The 12,725-nt window shown below is 39.3% G+C and overlaps 1 protein-coding gene across 1 annotated transcript in view; it reads right to left on the reverse strand.

Annotated features, from left to right (window-relative positions):
* Window positions 1-1,199: 1,199 nt before the first annotated feature.
* ANO6 (anoctamin 6) overlaps window positions 1,200-12,725 on the reverse strand; it is a 70,513-nt gene continuing 58,987 nt past the window's right edge. Inside the window, exons 16-20 of the mRNA XM_083859018.1 lie at window positions 12,285-12,415; window positions 10,846-11,051; window positions 6,781-6,980; window positions 6,236-6,341; window positions 1,200-5,318 (exon numbers count right to left, since the gene is read on the reverse strand). Coding sequence (XP_083715144.1) covers window positions 5,112-5,318; window positions 6,236-6,341; window positions 6,781-6,980; window positions 10,846-11,051; window positions 12,285-12,415 — 850 coding nt within the window. The 3' untranslated portion in view covers window positions 1,200-5,111. The remainder of the gene's footprint in view (window positions 5,319-6,235; window positions 6,342-6,780; window positions 6,981-10,845; window positions 11,052-12,284; window positions 12,416-12,725) is intronic.

Consider the following 12,725-nt stretch of genomic DNA (forward strand, 5'->3'; position numbering starts at 1 on the left):
CAACTTTCCTAAAAATATTTCTTTACCATTACCAGGCTTTTAAAACACATTATTTTCTTATGATGAAATATTGCTCCAAGCTGCATTGAAGTTATTTATGACTAACCATATCCATATCTTTTTGGTGTTTTGCATACCTGCTACTGATCCATGCTTGAGGTCCACAAAAACACAAATAAAAATAAAACTTGCAGCCACCATCACTTGCTCCCCCATATCGGAAAGACAGCCTTATGTAATAGACTGGAAATTACAGGTAGGCATACCAGAGAAAAATCTAGACTTGGTGTGAATTGCTCATACTGTTGCTGACATCTCTGGTTATGTGCAGGCAGAGCACACTTACAGGGTTGGGTGTTCCAGGTGGGGCAGAACATAGTGTGCTTTCATCTGGTATGTACTGACTATCCAAAATAAGGGCACTTCATCTGCTCTGTAAAAAGAAAAAATTACATTCTAGCATCACAAGAAATAAAATCCTATGCCTTTTCTAATTGTATATTAAGTAGAAAAATAACTAAAGCCTGTTGTTAGAACAGTTTTAAAAGTATAAGTCAATTTAGCTCAATCCTTGTATGGATTTGGGCTATGATGATACTATATCTTTTTGCTTGTAGGACAATAATCCTTATTATGTTTTATTCTAAAGTTTCTTCTGTTCTTGTTCTGACAAAGCCAAACTGAAATAAGAGTGGCAGGGCAATGTGGGTACTGGTATCTGTGAGGCACATAGCCCTTAGTCAGCAGAAAACAGGTTGGAAGTGGTAGTCCTTCTGCTTCTACAACTGTCACAAAGCTGCTGAAAGCAGATCCTGAGAATCTCCATGTGAAATAAAACCAACACATCGCAGTGCAAAGAAGGTCTCTATTTAAAATTACCCTCTAACTTTTCTGTTCTCTAAGTCTTAGGAAAGGTTTTCCCCAAAGCAGAGAGCAAGACTCGGAGTGGAAGCAGAAGAGAACTGATGGCTGTAAGGCAGGGAGAGACAGAGTGGACTGCCTGGAGGTGAGGGCATCCCAGATCCAGATGAAGAAATAAATGATGACTCTGAAACATAACACAGGGTTTATCATGACAGGAGTGAAAAGTTATAAAGACCTTTATTTGTATGAGACCATAATGCTCCTCGTCATCAACATGGTGTTGAAAGGAATGACTTCCATCTAGGGGATGCAGAAAAACACAGGATATACATTTTAGCACTAGTAACAGTTTAATGGAGTAAGATCGAAAAAGAGGATGAATATGGAAATTAGACAAGGATGACACTGTAATAATTTAAGTGTAGCATTTGGCAGCAGCAGTATCATTCAAGGAAAAAGAGACAACACTAATCAACATCAGATGTATTGATATTTTAAAATATACTTTATTTAATGACAATAAATATAAAGAAATCTTAATATTCAGAAACTAATTGCAAACATTCTTAGAAAAAATACACTCTTATATTCTAAATTTTATTGACATATGCAGAATCTAAAACAGTGGTGATAGTCTGTAATTTATGATACTTTATGGTTAAGGCAATGAAATGGTCACTGGTCCAAATTCACCCTGACTTCAACAGATCTGTACAAAGTAGGAGTCTGGCCTACATATCAAGTGTAGAAACAAAGGTAAAATGGATTCAGAGTTTAAAACAAATGCTGATTTTCCCTTCAAGCAAATCTGTAATTAAAATGACAAAGCCTAAAAAAAAAATAAATTACAAATACTCATATGTTGGCAACTGGCCCCCAGCATTTTGTTCTTATGCCTCTGCAGAGCTTCCTGCATGCAAGCAGAGCACATTTCAGCAGCTGGAGGTAGAGGCTTCAGAAACTGCACAGATTAAATCAAACTATTAAAATGCAATTATTAGGCACTGTGTTGGCTTCCCTCTTCTTTTTCTGATTCAGAACTCTGCTGTGAATAACACTGAGCACATGGCAGACTGAACTGAATTCCTGATGTAATGTCTTCTGAAATGAAATGTTACAGCTACATTAGCAAGGAGCATGGCATTTCAGAAGCAAATCACCAGAGCAAAAAGTTAATGTTGGCTAGGTGATGCCCATGCAGAGCTCACCACTCTCTTCAGCCCGGCTCTGGTTTCAGCTCTGCAAACTAAGTGCCTGTCAGTGACCACTAAATGCATGTCTAAAAACTGCCTTCTGGGTCAGTTTGAACCAGAAGGAACTCAGTCCCTGTGTACTCAGACTACTCTGTGATGTCTCCCAGAAAATGGAGACAAGTGGAAGACTAGTTTCAAAAGCACATTTGTCATCTGAACAAAAAAGGTTACATAGAAACACACTCAGGGCTGATTAGGATTTTATTATGGGAGGAGCCTAAGCCATAGGCACATCGGCTTTGCTGATGTAGCAGGTTTTTAAATTGTTATTTTAAAGACAGGAATATAAACTCTTTATGACACTGAGGGCTAACTACTCTTTTAGGAAACGATGCCAACTGATGTAGGAAGAAACAACTTGGAGAGTCCCCAGGTATCAAACAAAGAGCAAAGTCTAGGCGCTCCTGAAACGCTCTGCCACTGCTCACAGTATGACAATTCGTTTCCTAGTCTCTTTAACTGTCAAAGAGCCAAGTATGGAAGGAGCTGACTGTCCTTTCTAACCCAACTCATTTTGCACAGGGAAATCCTGAGTACTTCACTAAAATTTTTCCCTGAAACAGTTTTTTTGGACAAAACTTTGTTTTAACTGAAAGTTTGGTATATTATACAGTGATAGGACCAGAGGCAGTGGGCACAAACTGAAACACTTTTTCACTGTGAGGGTGACTGAGCAGTGGCACAGGTGGTCCAGAGGGGTTGTGGAGTCTCCATCCCTGGAAATACTCAAAAGAAGAAGAGGCCCAGCCTGGCTGAATGGAGAGCTTTGCCTGAGACTCAGAGAAAAAGGAGAGTTGATGACTTTTGGAAGAAGGGGCAGACAACTCAGGAAGATTAATGCTGTGAAGTTATGCAGGGAGAAAATTAGAAGGGCCCAAAGCCGAACTAGAACTTAATCTGGCTGCCACTGCAAAAGACAATAATAATGTTTCTATAAACATATTAGCGACAAAAGGAGGGCTAAGGAGACTCTCTATTCCTTTTTGGATGGGAGGGGAAACACAGTAACAAAGAATAAGGAGAAGGCTGAGGTGCTCAATGCCTTTTTTGCCTCAGTCTTTAGTATTAAGACCAACTGATCTCTGAGAACCCAGGCCCCTGAGCTGGGAGACAGGGGCAGGGAGCAGAATGAAGCCCTCACAATTCAAGGGGAAATGGATTATCAGTGACTTGCTACACCGGTTAGATGGACACAAGTCCCTAGGGCCAAATGGGTGCTGATCTGCTCACGGCTTGAGCAGACCTACTGTTTACCCAGCCTGGCAGGATTGCTGGGCTCTGAGGGTGGTATTTAAAAGACTTGTAGATGTGGCACTCAAGAGACATGGTTTAGTTGGGGAGTTGGCAGTGTCAGGTTAATGGTTGGACTTGATGATCTTAAAGGTCTTTTCCAGTCTGAATGATCTTATGTTTCTGTAGGGTTTGCTTCAAAAGACAGGCTTGAGTACACAGCACTCAGTATTTGGAGATTTTGCTGCAAAATTAATAGGTTTAATTCCTTCTGATTATTGACTGGATAAAAGACATCTTCTAAATGCTATTTAGTTTCTCTAAGTGTACTTCACACGTAAAAAAAAAAGCTATGTGAATAATCTGCCTAAAAATTTTGCATATCTGTTGCATTTAAGAAGAGTACAAAATTACAAACATAAAGTAATCACCTGGCTTATAGAGTACAGGCATATTTTGCTTTTTTAAAAAGGTTTTGGTTTTCATGATTTATATAAATTGGTCCATTAAAACTGTTAAAAGAGAAAGCAAGTTAATAATCTGCCATTTCACTGCTTCAGGCACAAAATAGCCCTCCACATACATGCCTAATCTGTAATTCCCTAATTCCCAGTTTACAGCTGGAGCCAAAATAAGCAAGGAGATCGGCAGCCTGATTTGAAGATGACTGATAGCTGTAGCACAAGCCTCCACACCTCTGACATCCTTCCGCATTATTTAAAGCTTCGTAGCATGGTTAAGGCCTATTAAATGGTTTATTCCAATCTCCGGTTTAAATAGATTAATAGTCTTGTCAGAATTCACTTTATCACGCAATGTTGTATCAAAATGTTCAGCTGCACATTTGTCCTATGTCAAAACCTCAGGGAAGAGCACGTTCTGGTGTGAGAGAAATGCAAAAGACAGCCCTCCACAAATATTGATTTAGTATGTGAAAGGACTTTTAACACTTATTGCTTTTACAGGTAGGAGACCTTCAAGGCTATGAGCATTTAGCTCAGAATGGGCAAGTGAACTAATGAAAGTACATTGACAAGGGAAAGATAAAATGCCTGAGTTTTCTAACTCACTTGGAGTGCTATAAGGTCGGTTTGTATGCATTGATTTCAAAGGCAATTCTCCTGTTTACACAGAGATTGATGAACAGGATGGGCTTACAGTTCTGTTGCTTCTTGTGATCCAAGTCCATGATTAATTGAAATATCTTGTTATCCATTTAAGTCTCAGTAGGCATAGCTAATTCAGAGTAGCAAACAACCATGCTTAGTAGTTCCAATGGCTTAACAACGGGATTTTGAATTGTATTTTCTTTCTTTTTCCTTCATGCTTTGGCTTGCTTCATTTTATAGCTAAGGTTGCATTAGCAAGCAATCAAAACTCCTTCATTAGATGTGATGATATTCTTAGAGCAAATCATTCTTGTTCTTAAGGTTTTATTCAAGTCAGACTAGTAATCTAACAGCTGATGCCTAAAAAAAGTAGAAAGCAGTCTAGATGTATGGGAATTAATCTGCATCTTCTTACGAGGATAAATAATTTTCACCTTCATCTTTTTTTTTTTTATTATGTCCTAAAAAGCTGTTTAAAAAAATGATAACTCTTCTCTGCATTGCAGTGGTTGCATTTGTCCAAGTGAAACAGGTAAATGAGTATGTAAGAGTTCCAAGAAACAATGTTTAGTAAATCCACAGTGCTTGATAGCTATTGTTAATATCTGGACAGGTATTAGTTGTGCAAGTACTGTTACTCCATATGAAAAAGTACTTATTCATCTTTATGTCGGAAAGTGCTGTCTGCTCCCTTGATGATTTTGTCGGCCATTTTGCCCATGTTTTTTTTCACACCTTTGAGATCATTCTCGTGTAACAGTTTCTGTGTGAGGTACTTCTCTCGTTTGACCTTGCTCTTGGTCTTTTGTGATACATCCGGAATTGCATATGAAATAATAAACTTCACAAAGTATATGACATGCTGGGAAAGGTGAAAATGAAAAAATGTCAGTCAGGCTGAACAGGACATTATAATGACTATAAATGAAATGTCACCTTTTGTCTTAAGACTCTGCGTTGATTCAGTACCAGTATAGAAAAAGATTTTAAAAAGACATGACTAATAAGATAGAATAATTATCTGATAAACAAAAATTTCTGATTGTCCAATCCTGATTTGAGCAAGGACTTCTCTGCCTGCTTTGGGGAAACCCTGGTACACACTGCTTCCTTCCTGCATGGAAACACTGGTTACAGCTTCCTATAAGGTTTTTAGGTTTGTTCAAATGACTCTGGGGCAATTACTTTTCTCTGATACAGGAAATCTGCTCTAACCAGTTTCTGATGACTTCAGTAGTGCCTAGATCATGCCCTAAATACTTTTAAAAATAAATTTAATATTCCCAATAACCCAATATTTCTCTCTCTTCATCTTGGACTGATTCCCACCTTTTGTAAGCCCAGGTTGTACCTGCAGAAGAAGGAGTAATTCCTTTTTGATGATCATCTAGAGACTCACTTCTTACAGTGACTGTCTTTATAGACTTCATGTATTGTACCTGTATTATGTCCATGTATTGTGTACAGGTATCATGTATATGCATTCAGGATGCTGTGTGCAAACTTCCTCCAAGTACATGTATTCTATTTCTGCTACTAAAAAATATTCTACAGTTCTTGAGAAAAGAAGCTGCAGATATGTGGGGCAATCCTCAGCTGATGTCATGATTTTAAGGCATTTTTTCTGACGTTGCTACTCTTAATTTACATCTCCCAAGTTCTTGCTGATGCTAGCACATGTCACCAGCTCTGATAGCTGTGCCTGGACCGATGCAGAATTTCTGCAGGACAGGGAGGGAAGAGACTAACTAAGCAATGCTCAAACCCCCATCCACTGACCTCCATGACAATGATGAAAGCCAGCTTGGCTGCAATGACATGCCAGTAGTATATGTTGTGCTCATATTGGTGCTGGTGACCAGGAGGATAGCGGAGATCCCGGTATCTGAAAGCAATGTAGGAAAGTCAGGAGCTGCTCTGGCATCTCTGCAGTACGGCACTGTGGCCAGAGGATGGAGCACCACATGGCCCTGCTTAATGCATCCAGGAACAGTTAGCTCGGGAACTACTGTGATGGCTAAAATCATATCTGCAAGATAAGCCATATTTGGCTGAAATGCCATATTTCTGACATTTTATTAAGAATTACTGGTAAAAATTTTAAGGTGCTTTTTTTGAAAACTATTAGCTAGGAGAAAGCCAAATTTAAATAAGAATTTTCTGAGTAGCACAAACTTCCACTCCATTCTGCCATTCAAAATAAGCTGGGTTTTCTTGTGTTTTAATGTTTCTTATGGGATATTGTTAACTGAATTAGACAGCTTAGATATAAAAAAACATTATTTTTATAATTGGAAAAGGACAAACACTTATTTGACACTTGCCTGCATGTCATTTGGTTTCCGAACCAAGGGGAAAGAGGCTTGCTTACATTCTTGAAGTCTGATATATTGAAGACAGAAAGTGTGCTGTTTATATACCCCTTCATAGTGTGACTGCTGTGACTCCCGTAAGGAGGGACTGAAAAGGACCAGTAATAAACCAGACGAGGAATCATGTCAGATGTAAAAGCAATGATCATAGCCTGTGTTTCAGAAAGAGAAGACAAAAAAAGCAGAGCAGCATTAAAGAAATAAGCTTTAATATGCATTCCTTTGCCATATACTTATTATCTCAAAATTTAGAATATGAGCTAAAAATAGAAAATATGTTCTTTTCCCGTCAGTGGTTGTTCATCCTGTAAATGAGCATGTAGTCTCTCACGGGCACAAAACAATCCCTTTCTGGCATGTCCACTGTGTACAGTTTCTAAATTATGCTAGCTCTGCTGAATGCCTTAAAACAGTTATACAATAAAACACTTGTTTTCATGTGCGTGCAGAGGAGATCAGCATATGTGTTTCTTATGAGTACTTATGAGATGCTTAAAGAAATTCTGCCTGATGAAACTAATGGAAACAACAGAAGAGTTCTTCAGTAAAAGAAAATTAAATGTCACCAGGTTCTCCGATGTCTGAGTAAAGGAATTAAATAAATTAGATATATAAGTGATCCGTCTCTGATCCTAGAAACATCCCACCCTTTCTGAGACGCTAGCCAGCCCAAATTCATCTTGGTACTTGTTGCCTCCTACTACAGCATAATACATGTGGAAACTGCTCTTGATGCCAAGATAATTTTTTTTAGTAGCAGCTGCATAGTGCTGTTTTACATGACGTGACCATTTGTTTTTATCTCGCTCCCAAGAGAGTCCCTGTCCTACTCAGTCTGCTAGTCACAAACTGGGTAGGAAATATGATCTGTGGGTTTGTTGTGGGAAGTCTTTTCTAAACTCATGAACTTCCCAAAACATCCTATTCTGGAGGACAGGTTAACTATGTTTAATCCAATTTCTTCCCCTGCTACTGCAAGTTCAAAAGGTTTCCCTGTGAGGAAGACTTTCCACTGGCAAGATCTGCAGCTGAGTACTTAGCAAGAGGCTGCATGCCAACTCATGACAACAGGCGTCTCTGGTGCCCAGCACCTGGGAAGGAGTGACCAGCTGCACTCCAGGACTGAAAGAGAAGTGTTTTTTCGCATAGCAGGATAAAAATACCCACTTGACAACATGGATGGAAAGAACCAGGGCAGAGACTTGGAGGAGAAAGGTGTGAAGTAGGGATCTGATGAGATCAGGGGGAAGGAGGTTTACGCAGAGATGTATAAAAGAGGCAAAAAAAAATACAGGAAAATTGTGGGACAGTTAGGAGCAAAGTCAAGCAGTAATGGGTTACAGAGGAGCATAAAAATGGGTTAATATCTGTATTTTATTCCCCAACATGCCAGTCTGTAATTCATGAGTTCTGTACTGTCTTATTTTGATGACATGGGGCAAAAAATTTCCATTTTTGTGCAGCATTCCCAGTCAGACAGTCCCAGCCCAAGGAGGTATTTGTAACAGTTGTAGAAAAAGGTAAGGGGAGAGAGGAGAAAGGGTGAAAAAAAAAAAAAAAAAAAAAAAAAAAAAGAGTGGATATCTCTTCTACAGTTGCATGAACAATGAATGCTTTGGTGGCCATGCTAGCTAAAACAACCTCCTGCCTCTGCCTCTAGCAGTTGACTTGTACTCTGCATTGGCATGGAAATTCCTGGCCCCATGCAGAAGATCAGATAGAAGCTAAACTGTAGTTAAGATAAAAGTTGCAGAAACAATCCTTTTGAGACTGTGGTCCAAAATCTGTATTTAGTTGTCCAGAATATTGATACAAGTGAGTGCAGTTCAGAGAAAGTTTGGCTGATGAGAAATAAAAGAGAAGCACCCTAGGTCTCATTGAAAATTTTCAAGGATGAGGTGTTTTTCTTGTACTGCACTTTGGCTTAAATCAAATGTAGTTGGCATGCACTTTTAAATACTGTTTTTAAGCATTACATGCCAGTGTGAAATGAAGTGAAAATTATGTGTTGTTTATATTTACATGCTGAGTGGGTGTTTTTGACTGACAAGAAGTATATATTACTGTGTCTTGCAGTTGCAGGGAGACGACCTCACAGCTAAATTACTCTGTTTTTAACTCTGAAGTAGAGTTAAAAGTAGAGTACAAGTAGAGTATTTGTAGTCTGAATTACAAGCATAGACATTTTTTGTTAAACTTCCTTTCTGTTCATTAGCTCATCTAGCCAGACCACAAATGAATTAATATCAACTTAACAGTAAGGCAAAAAAAAAATCCTTCTCCCTTTGGACCAAATGAGTTTGATGCTGCTTCTTTGTATCAGAAAGACGATGCAATATGGTATTTACAAACTTAATACTTGATCTTACTGAATCTTTTTTGCAAGGCCCCAGGTCTCCCATCATCCTACATCTGAACCCTGTCTTACTCTCCTCCCTCTCTCAGAATGATCTCCAGATGTGCTCCGGAGAGCTTCAAGGACAGAAATACGAGAGCTAATCCTAGGGCATCCTCTCAAAGGAAAAAACTCTTTTTCCTCTTGAATTATGGGCTGCATTTCAGAGTATTGCACTGGAGAACTACAAACAAACAGCACATTCTTTGCTTCCCAAGCTTTACTGCACACAGTTTTCCATTTATACCATAACTAATTAAAATCAGTCTTCAAATCAACAACAGATGCAATAGCAAGTCCAGTGCCTCACGGCAACTCTCAAAACTGGTAGCTTTGTACAAAAGTTGCTTGCAAGTACTAGCAGCTGCTACAAAGGTAACATGCATGAAGGAGAAGATGCATGAAGGAGAAGATACACTACCCAAGTATAATCAGCTGTAACAAGTCATGTAGAAGAGTAGAAACACTTTCTGTGTACTGAGGTAAAATCAAGGCAGGGTTGGTAAAGGAAAGACTGATGACTTGGATCAGTTCCTGGATGTCAAACAAGAAAAGAAACACACTTAAAGAAGGAAAACAGCTTCCAGCATTTGCTCAAGCACATGGCTTTATGGCCCACACTTCATTAGCAATAAATACCAGCCTCTTTGACATCCTCACAACACATGCCTCGGGGCTGTTTGAAGGTGACAGTCTCTGGAGCTGAGCCCCTGGCAGGCCAACAGCCCCACAGATGTGAGTGGCTGATGCCCTGTTTGCACACTGACATCAGCTGCAGAGAGCAGGGCATGAACACCTTCCTAACAGCAGCCTACACACGGCTGAGTCACCGTGAGGTCACCAGAGCCACTTTAACTCTGCCCTGAACACCATGAGAACTGTGATAAGGTACAATACTTTAAAGTAATCTTAAGATACACGTTCAACTTCTAGTTTCATATTTGTACTACAAGATCCAGCTGGATTGACTAGGAAATACAGTTATCTTACCCAATAGCATAACGTATTTGGATCTTTCTGATAACAGAAGTAAACAGTGACCTTGTTGAGAAAGGCTATTCCCCATGGATAGTCTGTGGTGTTACTGTCCCTACAGAAGAATCCATTGGTGATTGCTCCTTTAAAAAAGGCCAGCAGGAAGAATTTTCTGTAGGTTAATATGTACTAGTTACTGTATAAGAATAAGCAATCAAATAATCCACAAATAACAATGGCTTATTTTTCTTCCCACAATGCAGCCTACAAATAAAATATTGGTGAGTTGATACAAAAAATGTGAAAGGTGTGAATTTCATTGTTACAAATATACAAATCAGATTTTTTTTCTTAAATATTTTCAAGAAACTCTCTTAAAATTCAGTTTCTTTGTTGTGTACTTTAAAAAATTAAGTACAACTGAAGAACAGGTTAGTGTCCCAATTTTCTAAAAATTCATTCTGATCTGCAATTTTGAGCACACATGGTATTTTTAAGTACACAGGAGAGAAGCTGAATTTCTGTTGTAAGAAGATGCGCCTCAAGGATCATTTCAGTTGCACTGCCACACACAGCATTCCCACATTTGGATGCAGCACCTGCAGTGAAGGCATTTTATCTTTTACAGGTGTTGGCACCGTACTTACGTTGGTGACCACGGCCAGAATGGCTATGCCCTGCAGGATGGGCTGCCAGGCACCAATGTCCTGTGCCTTCTGTGGAACCATGCGCCTGAACTGGGTTGTCAGCTTCCAAGCATCCAAACGGATTTCCAGCATGTTGTTAATAAGGGCCAGAAGAGGAGCCAGGGGGAATGATGCCACAAACAGGGTCACAAAGCCAAACTGTATAACTGTGAAAGGGAGAGGTGACATGCATTGATGAGGCTTTCACTTACTGGAGATAAGCAAGTGCAGGCATGTATAGTTTATATATTCCAAATTCAGATGGGAGAAACAAGAAAGAGTAGTGGGGTTCCTAGTGAATCTTCTGGTGGAGAAAATAGTAGCACAACACTATTGGAAAAACCTGCTAGGTAAAGGGGACAGAAAAATATTACAACTCACAACACAGCATGAGGAACTATTCTGGGTATTCAAATATCCATTTCTTTCTGATATCTTTATCATGAAGACCTGGAATGACTATCTGTCTCTGTACTGAACTGGAGGGCCCAAACCAACAATTATCTTATTGGTGTCTGGGTACTGCCTTAAGTACGCTGGCAATGTGTCACAGAACGGATGGTGGCAACAAACCAGCATTGGCCTGCCAGCTCCATGCCTTAAGCTTTAGCTTTCATATTTGCAGATTCTGTGCTGCCTAGGGATGTAGTTCTGAGCCTCATATTAAGTGCCAGTAAGCTCTCTTCACAGGGTAGGTAGACAAAACAAATCCTTTTTCTGCTGAGAACCAAAGACAACTTTCAGGCCCAAAAGTACAAACAATGGTGAACTGAAGGAAGGAACAAGAAGGATGAGACTTCACCATCTGAACCTGTAATTGGACAATTAAACCCCAATATGCAAACGGACCAAAACTGATAAAACAGTAAGCTCTTGTTACCAGTCAGCCATTTGTGTGTGGCTATTCAGTGGACTCTGTGTACAGCCTTGGTCTGGCTCCTGTCCTGCCCAACGCGGATCCTGAAGGCCTTTCAATAAATATCTACTTTATTCTCTAACTATTCTCAGACTGTTTCAGGTCAGCCTTCCAAGGCATCACCAGCAATGAGCCCTGGTGACTGCAGACCTCCAGCAGAGCAGTCAGACACAGGGCTCTGCTATGCAACACCAGAACATGACAGGGGTCTGCCTTCTGAATGCATTTCTCACAGGATTAGGCAAGGAAGCAGCAGTACTCCTCCATGTATAATCACATGCTGTTTCCTAGTTATAAAATGAATTAAGGCTTAGCTGCTTAATAAAAGCTTGTAAAACCATCCGTAATGGCTCAATCGCAACTTGTCTCAGAAAACATTAATGTCTCCTCTGTCCACCATATTAAGCATTGCTTGTATGAAGTTTTTATTTAGAATATGTCTATATCCAGCAGCAGTAGTGAATCAGACTAAACAGTTCCTTACCCATTTCAAGATACTCATAAAATAGTCCAAGTTTTCCAATGGGTTGGAGGTGGTAGTCATGTTCCCAACGTGCAACAACTTTTTCTGATTTGGCAGCTGCAGAGTATCTTCCAATTAGATTCTTGACCAAACTGTCAGACAGGGAGAAAAAGAACACTAACATAGGTAAAAGAACCTAAAAACTTCAGTAAATAAAAAAAAAAAAAAATAAAAAAAAAATTGGCATTTCTGCTGTTACAGGTTTAAACAACGAATTTATTTATTTCTGAATTATTCAAAACTTCCTTCCTTCCTTTTGTGCCTTATCCTAAAAGTGGATTTTTACAAACTATAAATTAGAGTGTAAAGAGGATACCAGAATCATACTGATTTATATTTACTAAATAAGTTAAAATAGTAACTTACATATGATTTTTAAAAGCCCAATGTAACAACAAATCA

Source organism: Zosterops lateralis (assembly GCF_965231275.1).
Source record: "Zosterops lateralis genome assembly, chromosome: 4".
NCBI lineage: Eukaryota > Metazoa > Chordata > Aves > Passeriformes > Zosteropidae > Zosterops > Zosterops lateralis.